The sequence below is a fragment of the Cupressus sempervirens genome, chromosome 10 (assembly GCF_028749045.1).
Source record: "Cupressus sempervirens isolate cs-2001-9-10 chromosome 10, ASM2874904v1, whole genome shotgun sequence".
NCBI classification, from domain to species: domain Eukaryota; kingdom Viridiplantae; phylum Streptophyta; class Pinopsida; order Cupressales; family Cupressaceae; genus Cupressus; species Cupressus sempervirens.
In genome coordinates, this window is record NC_143127.1 from 365,241,183 (window position 1) to 365,261,270 (window position 20,088).

Sequence of the window (20,088 nt, forward strand, 5' to 3'; positions counted from 1 at the left end):
CGTGGTAACCCAAAAAAGGTCCAGTCCCACTACACCAAGGAGATAGTCTCAAGTCCCAAACAGGATATCAAACTCAAAAGTCAAATCCAACATCTTAAGTCAAGGAAAACTTAAAAGCAATCTAACTCAAAAGTACCAAGATATAAACGACATCTAAACCCAGAGGCTATAAAGACACGTAGGGAATCTATTATGCTAGTGGGCAAGTGTCATCACACAAGCCAACTCTAAGATTACCCAGTTAGTCTTTTAATCCTCCAGCCCCCTAGTGACTCTATGCAACACTAGTACCCTCTCGTATGGACAAGGCATACTAACGATGCATGGTCGCAACCAAGCGTTCTCTCTACTCCCGTCCGAGCCTGTACTAACACTAGAGGCATAGGCGAGGAAAGACAAAGACTCTTATTAATTCATTTTACTCTCATTTAATGTAGTGGTTTCACTTATTAAAATTACCTACAATGGGTTACCTGTCAGCCTCCTTAGGACCTCGGCCTCCATTGTAAGCCATTTCCCAACATAACATACAGATAACCTACCCTAAAAAAATCTCAAAAGACCAAATACCATACATCAGTTCTCTAAACAAGCAACTGACAAGTACCGAAATCACTTGGTCAAAATACAAGCATCACTGATACAATCATCCTAATAGGACTGACCAAGAAAGTACATATAAACCAAATCATGACATCATATATAATCATCAAAACAATAACTCCCGGCCTCTGGTAGACATCCTAAAACTGGTCAACACTCTAAGTCAACCCCAAACCCGACATACAAGAAAGCATACAACAAGTAGTGTAGTTTCATAGTTTTGTTTGATTTTGAAAACACACAGTTTGAATTAACAGTAAGGTTCGAGTTTTCATTTCAATGTAAGTTTTCGAACTGATGAGGTTTACAATTTTCCCCTTACAATTTAACTCATTTCCCATTTTAAAACAAAATGCAAAATTATCATTAACTCACAAAACAAACATCATCTCTATATAGATCTTAAATTTAAATAATAATTAATAAATAATTAGTTAGCAATTATTTAACAATATTAAATTTTAAAAAGAATAATAATCAATTTCCTTTCTGACGTCCCATCAACAAATTAATTAAATTAATTGTTAATATCAAATATTTTAATGAAAACAATTAATAAAATTATCATACTTTAATAATTAAAGAAAATTATTAATAAAACATATTAATAATTAAATTTTAATTAAATATAAATTTTATTTAGCTATATTTTTAAATAACTTCAACTTTAAATAAATAAAATTTAAATTAAATAAAAAATAAAAAAATAATCTCAGCATTTTTTTAAGGCCCATCGGCCTACTTGAATGGTTCTGCCGCAGCAACTGTACTGTGTACTGTTGCTATGTGCAGCAGCGACTGTCTGCTGTCGGTAGCAACATGGTGGGTGGGGGGTTGGTGGCCCCCACCCACCCCTATTTAATTTTTTAAAATATCAAAATGCCCCCTATAAAATTATTATTTTTTAAATAAAACTTACAAATTTAATCTGATAAAGGAAACCCATCAAACCAATCAATTTTGCATTCTAAAAATTCAATTTCTTCCCAAAACCCTTCCTGATTAAAATATCTAACTATTTAATTTACAGAACGAGGGTTTCTAATTTCTCAATTCTTATATACAGATAAATGCAATACGAATAACAATAAAATTCACAACAAAAGATTCATCTTAAATAAAACTCTGAAAACAGATTTATCAGACACGATGAAGACAGGAAATTCGAAGAACAGAAAGCACTATGCGAATAAACCACAAGATTCTACCTGAATCTGATGCTAATACACAACGCACAAAGCACACAAGAAAACCTCTTTTTTCTGAAACCCTTCTTCCCGAAAAATTGCTCCTTCGAAACTCGGTAATTGAAAAATGAACTCCCAATCTCTAATAATGAGTTCTCCCCTAAATTTGGGGCTCTGATTGTGCAATCACGAGAGAGAACTCATTGATCAATATCTTTTTAACATTTTATTACTTTTTAAATGTTCATGCACACTTTTTGCGATTTAAAATATTCTTATTCAATTAATTTCTCTCTCTCTTTAATTAATTTTCGAAGCGTTTTTGATAAAAACATTTATTAAGTAATAATAATATTTAGCATTTATTTAAAAATGATCTTCTAAATATATTATTATTTAATTAAATAAACATATTACACTCCAAAATAAGAACTATAACTTTATCTTTAAATTTAATTCTTTTATTTAGTTAATTTCTTAATTAATTAAATATAATTAAATATTTAAATTATCTTAATAATTTTTCATTAAATTAAATCATTACATATTCTTCTATTTTGATTTAATTAATAGAAAAATCACCATTAACCCACAAGACGAACTATGAAAACCCAGATCAAACTCAAGGCTTATAATCAAGAATTTACGTCATATGAAGAATTCGGAAGGGTAAACATCTCAAATACTTGCCCTACTTTTTAGGACAAATGGTTTAAGGATAGGATTCAGACTCGAGAATTATCTCCCCTCTCTTACATTTGAGATATTGCGATAGGGTATGCTCATCCTAGCAATTAGGGGAAGTTGATACCCAGTACTTGCAATTTGCATAAAATTCACGCATGTACAAACACATATATTCTAAACTAAATAGGCAATGGCAAGAAGCCGTGCATCATGTAGATCTCAACTAGCAGATGACTACGACTCCCTCAACCACATCAAAAACGTCAAACATAAAAAAAATACACACACATGCAAGTATGGGGTAAGTAATCCATAGAAAACGCATATAAATCATTCATCTAACTAACATCATTAAATAACTGAAAGTCACTACATGAACATATATATATATATATCAACTGAATATGAAACAATATCCAACAATCTGAAAACAATGTCATTGATCATCAAGCATAATCATAAAGCTAGCCTAAAAGAGTTCGATAATAATAATTGAAAAGTAAACTAGGGGTAGGCACTACAGCAACATTTGAATCTTCTTTGACTATGGATAGTAGTTTGCTCTACATTTGATCCCAACTAAACTACAGGGATATTAACTTTTTAAAAAAATTAATGCATTCTATCTTCTTTTAATTACATGGCCATTGACGAAATAGTTTAAGCTATAAAATATGTTCCTTCGGGTATATAGAAAGCTAGCATTTTCCAAACACAAAAGGATAATCTCCTCCCTATGCAAGTGGATATCTTGTTAACAAATACAGGAATATTTTCTCATGCAATAGATTTCAATGCATCGCCCTTAGGAGGAACTGATATGAAATGACTAATTGCATTATATTATTTTGTTTTAAGGGCAATGAACTCTTAACCTTATAAAGAAAGTTTATTTAAAAAATCTATAAAAAATTTAAATTAAAACACATCTTAGTGCTAAGTACTCAAAAGGAAGGTCCTTCAACTAAGCCTTAATCAAATTACTATTTTGTATACACCATCTCATTTTGTGATAGATACTCGAGATAGAATTTCACAAACTGAATTCCCAGACACCTCCTCAAACCAGGAATTCACTCTTTATTCTATTTTCGGATTCGTTGCTTTCAAGTTCTATATTCTTTATATTGGTTTACTAGAGTTTCTTTTACTCCTAATTATCAATTCCAACCTGCTCTACTAACTGTGCATATCAAGCACCCACAACCTTCTCTGGCAAGGGTTATTTTCAACAGGGAGGCTCTTTCAAAAACAAATTACATATTACACAGATTTTGTATATGCCAACTTGTATAGAACTTTTATGGTCTTAATGTTTTTCCGACCTATATAGAAAATGCCTCTATGGATTCACCATTTGTTCTATTTTTGCTTTTGTTGTTTTCTAGTTTTAAGTTTTAGGTTTTCTGTTTTGGTTTGTTAGAGCTTCTTTTTAAGTCTTGATTATCTACTCTCTTGCTATACATTAGATCCCATTCACCTCTTTTTCATCCTTGAGAATAGTATAATTTCTTTCTGCTCTATTCTGCATTGATTGTAATCTGCCATTGTTAATTTGATTAATTTGAGCTACCACCCTTTCTCTTTGACATCCAGAATTTTGAGAAAACTGTATTCAACACTCCAGATCCTTTCCAGGCATCCAAGAAATGTAATTCAATTTGGCTCTATTTTCATCAACCTCATTTGTAAATCAACAAAAATGAAGTTTGAACCTTACATAAAGTTCATCTCTGCTGGAAAATTTTAAGCATCGTGATCAAGTTTCACATAAAAGCCTTGTCATATTAGAAATATTAGCCTTTTCTTTAAGGCTGGAGTCCTGTGAAGGAAAATAACTGAGGATTTCTCATCAAGTCCCACTAAAAAATAATTGGGAGCTTTTTCCACTAAAATGTTTTCATGGATTCCTCATTTTTCCCAGCAGCTAAGGATTTGCAGTTTTAATCAAAGTTATTTGTGGGAATCTCCAAACATAAATAAAGGTCATGCGAGGTGTCATGTGGAAATTAGAATCCTTGAGTATATGGAGTAAAATATCAGCCACTCAAAGTCTGGGCAAAAAAATGGAGGACTTCCGCTTTGCAGGAAAAGATTATTCCTATAGCTGTTTTTTAATTTTTTTCATTTTCAACGAGACCAGTCTTAAGGTAAAACTAGATAAGATAAGATAACTTTATTAATGTCTAACAAGAGACCACCAAAGAGGGTCAAAGGGACTACCAGAGCACAACAAGAGAGGCCAGCCAACAGTGGGAACACCAAACGGTGCCCAGGAAAAGCAGAAACAACATTATCCATTAGCAGAAACAAGATTATTCCTATAGCTGTTTTTTTCAATTCCAATGAGACCAGTCTCAAAGTAGAAGGATCCTCTTTCATAGGTTTGCATTTTAGTCTCTTTGACTTTAAAAATATGGATAATAGAATCTTTAATGCCTAGGTGAATTTAAATAGCACTATCCATTTACAGGAGCAGTTAATAGCTGATAAACAAAGCTTTAGAAGTTTGAGTTTAAATAATCATGATTCTTTTTCATTCACAGATGTCTAAACCTAAGTCAGATTCCCAATGGTTGAGAATAATATGCTAAGACCTTTATTTAGGTAAATGTTTCTATTTTAGGGGGCATTTTCCATAATGGGAATCGCTGCCTTGTATTTAAAGTTAAACTTAAAAAAACCTTGCAAATGCATCAGTTGCTCTCACAGACCAAATAGGTCCCACCATCACAAATCAACTTGAGAACTCTGAGTATTGTAGATCTAGTTCCTTGGTTCTATGCAGCATTTCATATGAAATCACAAATTTATTCCCATAGTTTTAAAACTTAAATACTTGAGAAGAAATTTGAGTGGTAATTCAAAAGCCCACTCAATGTAAAGATACACAAGCATAAGCTACTGGCTGCCAGTGCCAAGTTTTCTCCACAAAGTAAAATCATGTGAAATAGTGAAAAGGTCAGGTGGTTACAGCAGAAGTAGTCCTCAGTGGAAGTTCTACCAAAATGATTATGCCCATCCAACAAAAGCAACATATAACATTCAGAGTATGTCAGGCTTTTCTGTTCTCCAAAATTAGGCCTTATCAAGGTGTAACACACAGTCCAATTTTACATTGCATTGCATAAATCCCAGAATCATGTTATATTTTTCTAAATAGTGGTCACAAGTTCAAACCCCTTGGAATTAACAGAGAAGGCCCTCAGAATTCTAACAAAAATATTCTTTTCCATTATACCAAGTATGCTGTAAGGAGAATACTGAATAGTGACCCAAGTCATGGGCCTTATAGGTGTTTCACTTGAATTATTGAACAGCTAATAAATTTATGAGAGTAAAGCGCACCTGTTGAAGTAACCACACAGAGATTCCTGCAAACTCAACAATCCCAATATACTTGTCAATCCACGTTGCATCATCTGGCGCATTTATATCCCTTACTGGTGCACTCAATATCTTGTTCTTGGCAAGCAATTCGACCACTTCAGCAAGACTGGCATCTGAATTGATCTCTACCACTGAACCAAAACACAAAACCTTGTGAGTAAAAACCATACTATGGTCAAACCTAGTGTGATCTCTAGTGCATAAATTTATCTTCTGAAAGCAGATGTAAACCAGTCCACATGTGTATGTTTGAGCAATAAGCCTAAGGGACCAAAATATTGAAGAAAGTATAGAGAGAAACTGAAAATGTTCCCCTGCTCCAAGTGAAAGTAGCACAACCCTAGTAGATTTGCCTGGTAAACCAAGACTTGAAGAGTCCGCGTTACCTCCTTCAATGAGAAAATGTCATTAAAATTTTCTCTCAGTAACTGATGCAGGGAAAATCATGGTTTAACTCTCTATTTGGCTTCTATTTGCAATAGTGGGGTGGCCACCATTTATTTCCTTCCAAAAATGTCTCTGCTTTTAGAGGCAACCAGACTAGCTTCCATAAAAGACTGATTTGTTGGCATTGTGATTGGGGCAACTAGTGTAGGACGGTAACCAACTGTGAGTTTAAGAATCGGTTCATTTAAAAAGATGCCATGCTCATTTAAATGGATCGTGCTGTAGAGACATATAAAACTCAGATGATCTTCTAAGGAGGAGTAGTGATTTCTGTGAGCAACATTTTTGTTTTCCACTGTTCTTGGTCACTGTAGATGAGTATTGTTCCCTCACATTAGTTGTGTGTTAATTTGTCGCTATCTGTTTAAGTCTTACTAGCTTGTACTGGTGACTTCAGCTAATTAAAATTTTCTGCTTTTGACTAAGGTCATGGTTGTTATCTGCAAATCTAATTTTATCCTCATTTCCATTCTGTAAGCTGCCACAGTCAATCGCCCTTCATTGGGTCCTTAACTGTCAGACTGCATCAAAAATGGTATCAGAGCAAAAGGTTTACTTCCTTGGATGGGAAATTTCTGCTAGGTGTTTGAAGAAATAGTCCATACAAATGGACTTCAGGTGCAGTGCTTGTAGACAGCACGGAAGAGGTGAAGTATCCAGAACTGCAAAGTTAGCTCAAGGAATAAGAGAGGTGCCAGTGAGGTTAGCTACAATAGAGACTGCCCAAAGGAGGGGAGTTCATCTTGAAGATACAAGTGATGAAGAAGGAAAAATGAGCTAAGAAACTCAAGGCCGTGAGGAAGTGGAGAATGCTGCCAAAACCAGACTTCTTAAAGCCATGACAAAGATCGGGAATATACCAAAGTTAGATACACCCTATTACAATGGGAGCTTCAACGGTGAAGAAATTGTAGACTGGATTACAGATATGGAAAGATATTTTGATTATGGATCAACAGAAAAGTTGAAAAAGGTAAGCCTTGCAAGCATTAGGTTAAAGGGTCATGCAGCCATATGGTAAAACTATGTACAAACTAAAAGGCAGAGGAAAAAGAAGGAAAAGATTAATAGTTAAAATAAGATGGTTTCAACTAAAAGTCATAATCTTACTTTCAGATTATTCAATAAATTGCAGAATTTGAAACAGTGGGAGTTGGATGCAAAGGATTACAATAAGAGTTCTGTAAACTCACCATAAGAGCTCGACACAGAGAAGATGATCCAGAAAAAATAGTAAGGTATGTAAATGGACTGTGATAAAATGTACAAAGGTGAAATTAGTTTGTGAACTTTATATTTCTCAAAGAAGCTACCAATATGCCTTTAGGGAAGAACAGAAATCATCTAGAAGACAATCAACTAGCTCCCAGGGAAGAGGAAGATTGTCAAGGAAAAGGGCTCAATTCGTTGAAGATAAAAGATAACAGAGTAAGAAAGGGATTCAAGTGCTTCTCACAATGAAAAAATGTACTCCAGATATTGGAGATAGAGGAAGTAGCTTCAGAAGAAGAGGAGTTTTTGGGAGAAGTGAGAGAGGAGATTCACCTATTATCAGTGTGTTGAGGAAAGTCATAGAGCTTTTGAATGTCCTGAGAATCATTCAACTATGTGCTGAAGTTGATGAAGGACCACCATCAATATACACAGTAGAGCACAAACATGGAGAAGCCCATTGTGATGGAGACAGAGAAGGAAGAACTTGAACTAACACAAAGATGTACTCTATTTCTAACTATTTGTATGTCTTAAGGTAAATGTTGCAGAACTGTGGTGGATAGCGGAAATACTGATAATTTGGTATCTTCAGAAATGGTAAAAAAGTTGAGATTGAAAAGACTCAACATCACAGGCCAAGGATAACTTTAGTGGCTAATATTTGCCAATTGGCTAATCTCACTCATTAGGGACCCCAAATTTGGCCTTTTTTATGCATTTTTGGGGTGGTCATGTTGCTTGCGCTTTATGAAAATTGGGTCCCATGCTTAGCTAGGTCACCAATAATAATACAAAAGTATTTATATTTTAGTGATGACTTCATCAATGGAATCTAATTTTTCTACGCAGTAAATTAAGTATATTTGCCTACAATTTCCAAGGCTTGTCTTAATCTATGGTCACATTTGCCAACATTTAGTAAGAATTTAAGTTAGGTTAAAGGTTAAGTAGTAGATCTGGCACATATCACTATTCCTAAGACTTTTCATGAAACTTTTTATCCTTTCTCACTTTGGCCCAAAATAGATTTGATTGGGGATACCTATCTTTATTTTGGGGACTTTCTTTAAAACCTAGTATATTTTAGGAGTTTGGCCCAAAATAGAATTTAGGCCATTAATTTAGGATCATCCAACAATTATAAATAGTAGGGGTTCTTCCCTTAAACCACCATTCAACAATTTGGAGGGAAACTTAATGATAAAAATTGGCTAAATTTAACCTTCAATTTTGATAATTAACTAGGTTCCATATAATAATAATAAAATCATGGTTCCTAGGTATGTTTACTTATATCTGCAATTTTCTTCAATAATAAAAGATTTGCCAATATTTTATAGATTTTTCATACAATTGAAAAAAAATTGCCAATAAAATTAACAAAATTCCTACTTCAAAGAAAAAATTCACCAATAGAAAATTAATTTTTTCCCCTCAACTAATGTTCAATTCGCCAAAAACTTATATATTTTTCTAATGGTGGGTTTCTTAAAGTTTTCCCTGTCACAGGCCCTACAAGATAGCATGGATGAGAAAGAGCATCAATTAGTGGTAAATGAGCAATGTTTCTTTAAATTTCTTATTGGGTTCTTAGCATGATGAAATCTTGTGTGATGTAATGCATATGGATGCTTGTCACATTTTACTTGGAAGGGCATGGCAATATGATGGGAAAGCTATTCATAAAGATAGAAGAACACACATACTATCACCAAGGATAGCAAGAAATATATCTTACAACCACTCAAGGATAGAGAGGAAGAAGCACACTAGGAACAAAAGGTATGTCTAATTTCAGGGAAGGAAATTTTCAAAGTACAGGATGAAAAGATACGTTTTGCTATTACTTCTAAGTTTGCAGTGAAGGGAGGAGCAGCAGATAAGGAAGAAGAAAATCCTGTGGAAGCTCAATAATTACTTGAAGAAAATGCCGAAGTCATGTCATATGTCTTGTCAGAAGCTCTCTCTCCAAAGAGAAGCATTGGTCATTAAGTAGATCTGATTCCTGGGGCAAATTCACCTAAATGCTGTCTATAGGATGACCCAAGAGGAAAATGAAGAAACAAAATGACAAGTTCAGATATTATAAGATAAGGGGTTGAGCAAAGAAAGCATGAGTGCATCTACTGCTCCAGCATGTTCCAACAGTATTAGGCTCAAAAAAGAGTGGAGAATGGTGAATGTAGACAGACTCTTTATTGTGTGACTTTTTACCCAAGAGAACCCTTTAAAACTAAAAGGGAGATAAGAATAAAGGATATTATGATCCTTAGGTTAAAGAAAAGATTAACAAAGAATATTTATACAAAATGAAAAACTTTAGAAGGGAGAAGAATAATTATTTATTTGAATCGTTATTAATAGAAAACTTTTCAAAAGGGTGGGATAGTTTGGAAACCACCCCTTTAAAGTTTATATAAAGCATCCATGTAAGACTTGGAAGGGGCATGGAGGTCAGCCATGGAAAAAGAAGATGGCTTGGTGGGCTACGAGCACTTAGAGAAGGGGCGCACAGTTTCTACAACTCGGGGTACACTACATACTAGGGATTTCTCTGACCAGGGCTGCTGTACATATTGATCTCGTACTCTAGAGTGTCGTATACATATTGAATAACCTCTAGCACATGCTGTGTAGATGTTGACGTAATAATCTGGAGGACCTGTTCAGTTTTGAATAAGAACTAGTTCCTCCTAGATGTGCCATAGCTATAAAGGCCAAGACCACTAAAATCATCTTGGAATGAAAATGACCATTCCAAGTGCTCAAGATTCGGATAAGTTTTTGAACCCTTGATGATAAAATATATTAAGAATAGAATACACGGAATTGGTGATAAGGACAGATTTATGCAGTTGGGTTACCATTTTAGGCTTCTCCTTTATAATTCTTATAGGTTATGGTGTGTACATATCTCTTTTGGATAACATATTGCTAATTATGTTAATTATAGTATTAAGTACTATATTTGTTTCACTACAAAAACATACAGAATTTTAGGGAAAAAGTGCAATTATATTCTCAATCTACAAATAAAATCACAACCAAATATTGGTTCCATTGCCAGTGATGGATGACCTAACAATTTGTATTGGTTCCATTGCCAGTGATGTGACCTAACAATTTGTTTGAGCCAAGGTATTTCACAGAGATTGATTTGAAAAGTGGCTATCATCAGATTCGATCAAGGGAAGGTGATGAATGGAAAACATTCAAGACCAAGGAAGGGTTGTAAGAATGGTTGATCAAGTCATTTGGACTAACCAATGTGCCAAGTACATTTATGAGATTGATTGACAAAGTAATTAAGTCATATCTCGGTAAGTTTGTGATCATTTACCTTGATGATATTCTGATTTTAGTAAAAAAAATGAAGAGCATATGAAACACTTGAAATTGGTTTGGCAAAGGTTGATTAACTTGAAGAAATGTAGTTTTATGGAGTAGGGATTGGTATATTTGGGCTTTGCGATCTCTCAAAAAGGACTAAAAATGAACCACATAGAGTGGCCATCACCTTGAAGCAAATTTGAAGCAAGTTTTTCCCATGGCTTAGCTAGTTTCTATAAGAAATTTCAGCAGGATTTGTGGCCCTAGTACTGACAGTCTGAAACTGTGAAAGGAAAAGGTACTGATTTCCAATGGACAGAAGCTGCAGAAAAGAGCTTTCAGCTTCTCAAGAAAAAGATGACAGCCCAACATATATTGGCCTTACCAGAATTCTAAAAAGAGTCTCAGGAAGATTGTGATGCAACAAGCACAGCCATTGGAGGGGTACTAAGACAAGCGGGAAGACCCATTCAGCAAAAAGTTAAATGAAGGCAAAAGAAAATATTCAGTTTATGATCAAGAATTCTACACTTATTCAGGCACCAAAGAAATGGAAACATTATTTGCTACCTAAGGAGTTTGTCTTATAAAGTAATCATCATGCTCTACAATACACTAACAGCCAAGGTAAGCTCAATCATAGGCACTTGAAAGCGCTCAAATGTTTACAATGTTATTCTTCTGTCTTAAAACATATGAGCAGGAAGATAAATCAAGTAGCAGATGCTTTGAGTAGAAGAAAGTTTGTGTTGGCTGAAATAAAAATTGAAGTTACTGAATTTGAAGCAATCAAAGATCTATATGAAGATGATACAGATTTCAAAGAGGAAGAAGATACAGATTTCAAAGAGGCGTTGCTGCATGTGAACACCCAATGGGTCAACATAGAATCCCATGGTCGGAGTATTTTGTTCAAGAAGATTTGCTTTTCAAAGGTGAAAAATATATATTCTTCAAGGAGATAGTGAGGCTTCATGGTTTACCAGAAAGTATAGTTTCAGATCATGATACTAAGTTTGTATGTCACTTATAAAGAACATTGAGACAAAGGTAGGTACTAAGCTAAATTCTAGTTCAGGCTATCACCCACAAATGGAAGCCCAAAGGAGTCTGGGAAATGTTTAAGATGCTTAGCTGGAAAGGGACCTATCCAATAAGATTTACTCTTAGCACAAGAAGAATTTGCTTACAACAAGTCAATTAATAGAAGTGCCATAAAGACTCCTTTTCAGGGCTGGTAGATACTCTGAGAAATACTGCCGCAGTTAGCGAAAAAAGTGCAACAGCTGAAGATTTTGCAAAACAAGTATATCAATTGTAGCAAGAAGTTGGAAAGAATGTGGAGAAGAGTACACAAAGACATAAGGAATACAATGATAGCAATAGAAGAAGAACTTTGGATTGGGGAACTCAGATAGTGTATCTAAGAAAGGAGAGCTTTCCTCAAGGGACATATAATTATTTTAAAAGGAAGAAGATTGGACCATGCAGGGTCTTGAGAAATTTGTTGGCTAATGTGTATGAAGTTGAATTTCGAGAAGGTATTGATATTTCTCTGATTTTCAATGTTGCAGATTTATTGTTTTATCTGATTATCATGAAGAATCAGATCAAGATAACAAAGGGAATGGCTGGAGCAATTGCCTGCGAAAGAGAAGGAAGAATTTGAAGCTGTAATTGATTCCTGAACAATCAAAGAACATGGAACAAAGAGTACAAAGAATACTTGGTGAAATGGAAAGATGGAACGATAGAGGAAGCTACTTGGTGAAGCAATCAAAAATGGCCAAAGAGGGAATTCTGGTTCATGAGTCTTCAACTCATAAACTTTTATTTCAAATTGTGGTGTGTAATGCAGGGGAAAATTTAACAAAACTCTATTTTTGGCTTCTCTTTGCAGTAGTGATGTGGCAGCCATTTGTTTCCTTGCACAAAATCTCTATTTTCAGAGGCTTTAAGGCTAGCTTCCACAAAAGACTGATTTGTTGGCATTTTAATTGAGAAGACTGAAGTATGGTAACCAACTGTTATTTTAGGAATCAGCTCGTTTAAAAAGATACCAAGCTCGTTTAAAGGAGCTCACTCTGGAGGTGCTTTAGGGATTCATAGAGAGTCATATATAACTTAGAAGAATTTCAATGTAGAAGGAGCGAAGGTGATGTCTGTTAGCAACATTTTTGTTTTCCAGTGTTCATTGGTCACTGCAGAGGTTTGTTGTTTTCTTAAGTTCTATGATGGTTTGTAGCAGTTTGTTTAAGTCTTACTAGCTTGTAACGATGACTTACGCTAATAAGCATTAACGGGTTTTGAATAAGATCTCGACTGTTATCTGCAAATCTAATTTTAACCTCATTTGAGTTCCGTAAGCTGCCACAGTCATTTGCCCGTTATTGAGTCCTTGATTGTCGAACTGCAACAATTACGAATACACTAGATGGTATGGACCTCAGAAGCCAAAAATTATCAATCCGTCTACCCTGGACTACACAAATTGCTAAGACATAACTAGGTCAACTCCACTTCTGAATCCAAATATATCATATCATAGAACTACAATCTATACGTCCCACATCAAAATCTTCTTAAGATGAACAAATCACTCATAGAACTACAATGAATGTGACTCAAATTAGTAATTGGGCAACTTCCCATGAACTCTTGCAATACTAGACCATATTCAAGCGGATAAGTTAACAACCCAGTACAGTAGCCACTATGAAAACAACTGGACACATCAATTACATGAACAAAAGAGACTTTAAGCAACACGATTTTGAGAAATGAACATAGTTGTAGCATTTAAAAGCATTTGGCAGGTGACACAAATGCACGAAGAAGCGGGTCACCTTGTTTGTTGGGAGGTGCAGGAAAGCCTGACACAGGAATCTTCTCCAAGCAAGAATTGAGTCTCTGGGTGTCAGTCAAGGAAGGCTCCTTTTGTTCATCCCAAAGGGTTTCTAGTCTTCGGCCAAGCTCTCGCTCTGCATCCTCATCTAATCTATGCCGCGGGCTAAAAATAATGTTCTCCATTCTCACAGCAACCCGAACATCAAACTCCGCAACAACGGCAGCTCCAATTGTGTGTTATTACAGTTTGGGTTCCAGATCCAAAGCTTCGATATGAGACTAAATAATGCTATAGTTCAATTCTGCAGCACGTTAAAAAAATTAATCTCTCAGAACTACTCTCGATTGAAAAATATCTATAATGTTTCATCGGCGTGATGAGTCATGTGGTTTTTCCCAGATTGAACTTTTTTATTTGTTAAATCATAAATACAATTTTTAAGTGTCAGAATTATGCTTTTATTAGATTTTCAAATGGGCTTAACCCACACCGTGTAATGTCCTGCCATAAAATAATTCACCAGGATTTCAAATTTTATTGTTATTCTTGTTATTGATTAAAATTTTGTTTTTGAAGAAAGTTAACTGCAAATTATTTTGTTTTCGCTTTTTCCCTCCATTATTTCCATTTTAACAATAGAATTTGATGTAATCGTTGATTTTTTATATATTACAAACATTAATTATGTATTTTAAAAGAGTGTTTAAAGAAAGTGATTTTCAAATTTTATAGTGTATAATACTTATGAATTTCAATAATATTCAAAGCATACGGATTTTAGAATATCATTAAATTGTTAAATATTAATGGGGAAGTAAGAAGATAATAAAATACTATTATAATAATAATAATAATACTAATAATAATAATAATGATGAGGAGTAAGATAAGGGTCTTGTATTTTTAAGTTTATCTTGCTTTGTCCGGCATGAATCAAATCAAGGATGAGAGTATATCCTTATCCATAGAGGATCAACGATCAAGGGACATGTCATCATAAGCAGATTTGATTTTTAATTTTCTCACCTAGTTCTATCCATGATATAAATGCATATGTGGAGCCTTCATATTTTTCACTTTCTTTGAAGAGAGCTAGTGATAGTTACTAAAAAAAATTGAAAAAGAGAACAATATTAAGAAAATTAATTATATTTAAGTTTTAAATTTTAGGGCTTTTATCTTTCTAAACAAATATTAAAATAATATATGTTGATTTAAATGATAGTTTTTAAACTTATTATTTTAATATTTTAACATTACTTTTATTTTTTAATATGTTTTAATAAATTACTTTTGTGTTGTAGAAAATAAATAAATTATGTAATATGTATATAACAATTATAAGAAATATTTTGACATTACACTCTATCTCTTGTTTATTTTTTTTAATTGTTGATTTTGAATTTGTAGCACATGGCTAGAGATTTTGAGGAGGGTCTTGCCCCCATGAGCATTTCCCTCCACCTATTATGGAGGGGAAAGTGTGCTCGGTTTCTGAGGCTTTGCACGGTATTCAAGACAATGTGTCGATTGCAACCCAAACTATAGATGGGAACCCTAGTCTTGATAAGAGCAAAGCTAATAACGAGGCATCGAATGAGACCTAGAAAAATGCCTTTGTTGGGCAACCAAATAATGAGTTGGAGTTCATCCTCTCATAGGTTGCTCAAGTTGAACAAGGTCAAGAAATCAATTTACTGGACTTTATTATGGACAAGATGGTCTCCTCCATACACTCGTTTATGGTTGGGAGACTTTAATCTTTCTGGTTGATCATTGACATAGTTCCACATTGGGATAACGTTCATTGGAAGTTTAAGGGTAGTGTTAATATTTTGGCCATGCCTTGAGGCTTTTTTTTATTCAAGTTCACCATAGAGGAAGACCTCGCCTTTGTCATCTCTAGGTCATAGATTTATAGTAAGCACTTTTTAGCTCTCTCCAAGTGGAAGCTTGGTTTTGACCCTTTTGCATAGCTTAATCGAATGACACCAATTTGGGTTCATCTATTGTGTCTCCCCCTAGATTTTTTGGATGAGAAGATTTTTCGTTAGATTGGTAACTCATTTGAGCATTATGCCACAGAGGATTCTATCACCTTGGACTAATCTAGGTTAGTTTATACCCATTTATGTGTGAGTGTCCAACAATTAACAATGCTCTCCCTATTTTTATCACTCTAAATTGAAGTGGAGCAAATGAACCCATGTGATTGTTTATGAGAATGCCACATAATATTGTCAATGTTTTGCTAAGCATGATATTTTTTTCTATAGATTGTATGGTTATATCCCTAAAGGAGCCTAAGTTGAAGGAGAAGGCTCCCTCTCCTAGCAAAGGGCAGGTTGAGGGCTACTTACAAAAAAGCTTCCTTGTCTAGTTATGCATGTCTTGGGGCTCATTCTTCTCAAAACAATTCAAACCATGAGGATTGCCCACTCTTGGAAGTATCATGAACCTCATGAAATCCCCAAACTTTAAAGCCCAAAAGACTCCTGAGGAGAAAGATGTAACAATTCCTATGACTTCCCTTGAGGATAGTGAGGTCCCCCAAAATAAAGAATGTTCCACCTCGACCCTTGATGTTCAATGTGCCCCTATTATTTGTGTTAACATTTTAGGTGACTCTACAACACCCCCAAGATCAAATGAAAGACCAAGATAACTTCCACAAGAGATTGGCAAGACTATTGCTTTAAGATGCAAGAATGATATTATTGATAATAAACATCAATAGTTTACAGGTATATTCATGGACATGATTGAAATGTACATAATAGGCCTCCTTATGTAGGTATGGTGATAAGAGAAAATAATAAGGAGAAGATAACATATCACCTACACAAGGTGAAATCTCATGTCCACCAAACGTGGATCATCCTCCATCATACAATGAAGTATGTGCAATGATGAGGATGATAATGTGATATGTGCACTAAAGGTGGATTGAGATAACAACTATCACCACCTAGAGTGGAATTCTCCTACACCATGTGCTTAATTGAGGTGCAAACTCCTAGATGTGTCAATGACAAACTACTATGCAATGCATTATCCTAAGTAAGCTTAAGTAAGTGTAATTAGTGAGTATTTAATTACACCAACAGTTTTTCCTAGGGTGAAGTTGGTTCCTCCACTGAGGATATTTTCAACAGGTTGCAAGAAGATCTTGGTTGGTCCCTATGGAAAGAATGGCGCTCTACTTTATACACCTAAAGAAAAAAAAGACATGGAAGGATACAATGGTTGTCACCCCTATTAAAAAATTGCATTCCTATTTGGCTTTTTCTACAACCTTGTTTATAAATTACCCCCTTACTGGAGTCATGAAGCCTATGATTCTTTCCTCGGATTGTAAGTTTGTCTTGGTCTCACCTTTAGGGCTTGAGAAGGAAGACTAGTACGTTGGGAAGAAAAAGACCAAAGGGAAGAAAGTTGGTGTGGTGACTAACATTGAGAAGGACCTTTAAATGTGAGCTTGAACATAAGGCAATGGCTAGAGAAATTGCAAATGGTTGTTAATTGAATCTAGGTGTCCCTCATCATGGTAAAAAATGACATTCCTTTCATGGAATATGGGGGGTTTAATCAACCCCTAATTAATCATTTGTATTAGAATAATACATTAAATATTTTAAGATTGGTAATTTGTTTCTTTGAGAAGTTAAAATGACTTTTGATAATTTTACTAAAATCATTGACAACTTATCCTCTGGCACACCTTTCTAGTACAATGAAGTTGATAGTCCCTCTGGAGGAATTTCTACTCTGTGGAACCCAAGTAGATTGGATGGAGAATCCACTACTTTTCATCATAACTATCAGGTTGTGTCCTTTCACCTTGGTACATTTCTTGGCTTGTTTTCAATGTTTATGCCCCCAACACTAGAGCAAGGAGGGCTTTGGCATGGTTAGAAATTATATCCATAATTTCTAAGGGTTGAGACATTTTTTATATGGTGGCAAACAGATTTAATTCCCTGATACATCCTCCTCAAAAGATGGGAGGATCATAGTGATTATAGTGATAGCATGGGTGATCTCTCAAACTCTATTCTCAAAAATGATCTTTTTGGCCTAGAACTACAAGGAAATCCCTTTACATGGTCTAACAACAAGAAAGGCTCTCATTTGACTCTGGTTAAACTTGATAGGTTCTCAGTGTCTTTCAAATGGGATTTAGGTTGTAACACCTCCCTTAAAGCCCTCCCAAGAATAGCCTTAAACCACTCATCCATCCCCCTCCAATGGACTGATAAACCTTACTTAGACCCTCTTTTTGTTTTGGTATGAAATTATGTAGTCCTCCCACCTTAACTTTAGGGATTGTATATATAGGTGGTAGGACACAAGGTTTGGTCATATTTAGAATATCAAAAACTAGAGATTATCAAAAGGGAGGTTAAATAATGCAATAGGTATTCCTTTGGGGACATCTCTAAGAAAAAGAAGGAAATTGGTTCTAAGCTTGAACATTTTCAACATTTTATTGTTGTGGGTAATTTCTCTCACTCAATCCATAAGGAAGGGGAATATTACAAAAAGAAGTAGAAAGACAACCTAGCTAATGATAAAATTTATCAAAAATAGTGATCAAGGGTCTAATAATTGAAAGAGGGGGACATAAAGTCAATGTTTTTCAATAGATTAGCCAACAAACACAAAAAGAGTAATACAGTTAAGTCCTTGATCGTTGATAAGAATGAAGAAATTGTCGATAAGGCTAAAATTATAGAAAATGATTCCCAACTCTTCATATAACTTTATGCGAATCAAGAAAATAATTAGTTCATGGCAATATAGGCTTGCCTCCTTGCCACCTTCTTATTGTTATTCAAGATGTAAATAATGCATCATATCTAGTCTCAGTTAGTGAGGAAGAAGTAAGAGAAGCAATTTTTGTAATGGGTGCTTATGAATCCCCTAGGTCAAATGGCTTTCCCCCACTTTCTTCCAAGAATTCTAGGATTTGGTCTAGTATGATGTAACTAAAGTTACCAAGGATTTATTTAGAATTGAGAAACCACTTAGAAAGCCTTATAACACTTGTTCTTGTCCTAAAGGTCCAGGATCCAGCAACTATGGTTGGCTTTGGACCTATTAATCTCTACAACACCATTTATATTTTTTTCTCTAAAGTCTTGGTTAATAGGTTGAGATAGTTTATTACTTAGTTATGGCTAGTAGGACTACTCAAAGTTCCTTCCACATAGGAAAAGGTCTAAGGCTGGGAGTTCCTTTTCTACTTAACTTTTCATTATTGAGGCTAAGGTTTTATGTAGAAATTTCCTTCATCTAAAGAAGTTTGGTAGGATACAAGTTATTAAAGTTTCTACCTCGCTCCCCTTCAAGTTTTACAATAATTTGTCAAAAATGCTTTCCTCTTTGAAAAATCCCTTGTCATTGAGGAAAAGGAATGAAAAGGCCTTCTCAGAGATTATGCCAATGCTTCAATCCAATGTGTTGAGTATGGAAAAATAAGCATTTACTTCTTCAACATTGGGCAATACCTCCAAGTCAAAAGTAGGGATATCTTGGGATGACAGTCTACTGATTTACCTAGTACTTATTTGGGTCTATCCCTTATAGTTAAGAAAATTGCTCCTAATTTTTGGAACACCATCCTTAAAAGAAATCAAAGAAAACTTCTGGGATAGAAAGAAAAGATGTTAAACAGTGTGGATTATCTTCAACTCCTTTAAGCCTCTTTACAAGGTTTCCTTGTTTTTTTCTTATTTTTCTTCAAAATATCAAAGGTGGTGGCTGAAAATATGGAAATAATTTAATGGTCTTTTCTCTAGAAATGAATGAAAGAAAAAATAAAGTATGACGTTGGTAATTTGGGACACAATCTACAAGCCTAAAATAATAGGTGATTTGGGGGTAAAGAATTGACTAATCAAAATAGAGCCTTGATTGGCAAAGTAGGTTGGAACTCAGAGGTGGGTATGACTTATTGGTGCAATGCTATGCAAGAGTTGTACCTTAACAATAGCAACTTTCACAAGTAATTGAACTCTCATAATCTCCCTTTGATTTCTAAGATCTGGAATAATATTCTTATAATGGGGTGAATGGTCCCACATCCCCATTACATGTGGAATCAAGTAAGAGGGGAATCCTTACCCATAAATTAGATCTAACAAGTGCCTCTAAGAAGGAAGGGAAAAAGCGAAGGAACTTGACTTTGCAAGTTTGATGACCCCTTTTGTTGATTACCAAGTTATCAAATGTGAGATAAATGTGATGTATAATATGAGATATGTATAAATTAGATCTAGGAAGTATTAAGAATAATGATAGGATCAAATGCACCTTAATGATAAGTGTAGGAAAGATGCCAAATAACTTATTGGCTTTTGATTGGAAACCAAAAATGAC

The 20,088-nt window shown here is 34.6% G+C and overlaps 1 protein-coding gene across 2 annotated transcripts in view; it reads right to left on the reverse strand.

Moving 5' to 3' along the window:
* Positions 1–14,035, reverse strand: part of LOC149534173 (SNF1-related protein kinase regulatory subunit gamma-1-like) — a 36,378-nt gene extending 22,343 nt beyond the window's left edge. For both annotated transcript variants that reach the window (XM_089807623.1, XM_089807622.1), the window contains exons 1-2: positions 13,706–14,035; positions 5,826–5,998 (exon numbers count right to left, since the gene is read on the reverse strand). In XM_089807623.1, the coding sequence (XP_089663749.1) occupies positions 5,826–5,998; positions 13,706–13,889 (357 nt within the window). In that variant the 5' untranslated portion in view covers positions 13,890–14,035. The remainder of the gene's footprint in view (positions 1–5,825; positions 5,999–13,705) is intronic.
* Between the last annotated feature and the right edge of the window lie 6,053 nt (positions 14,036–20,088).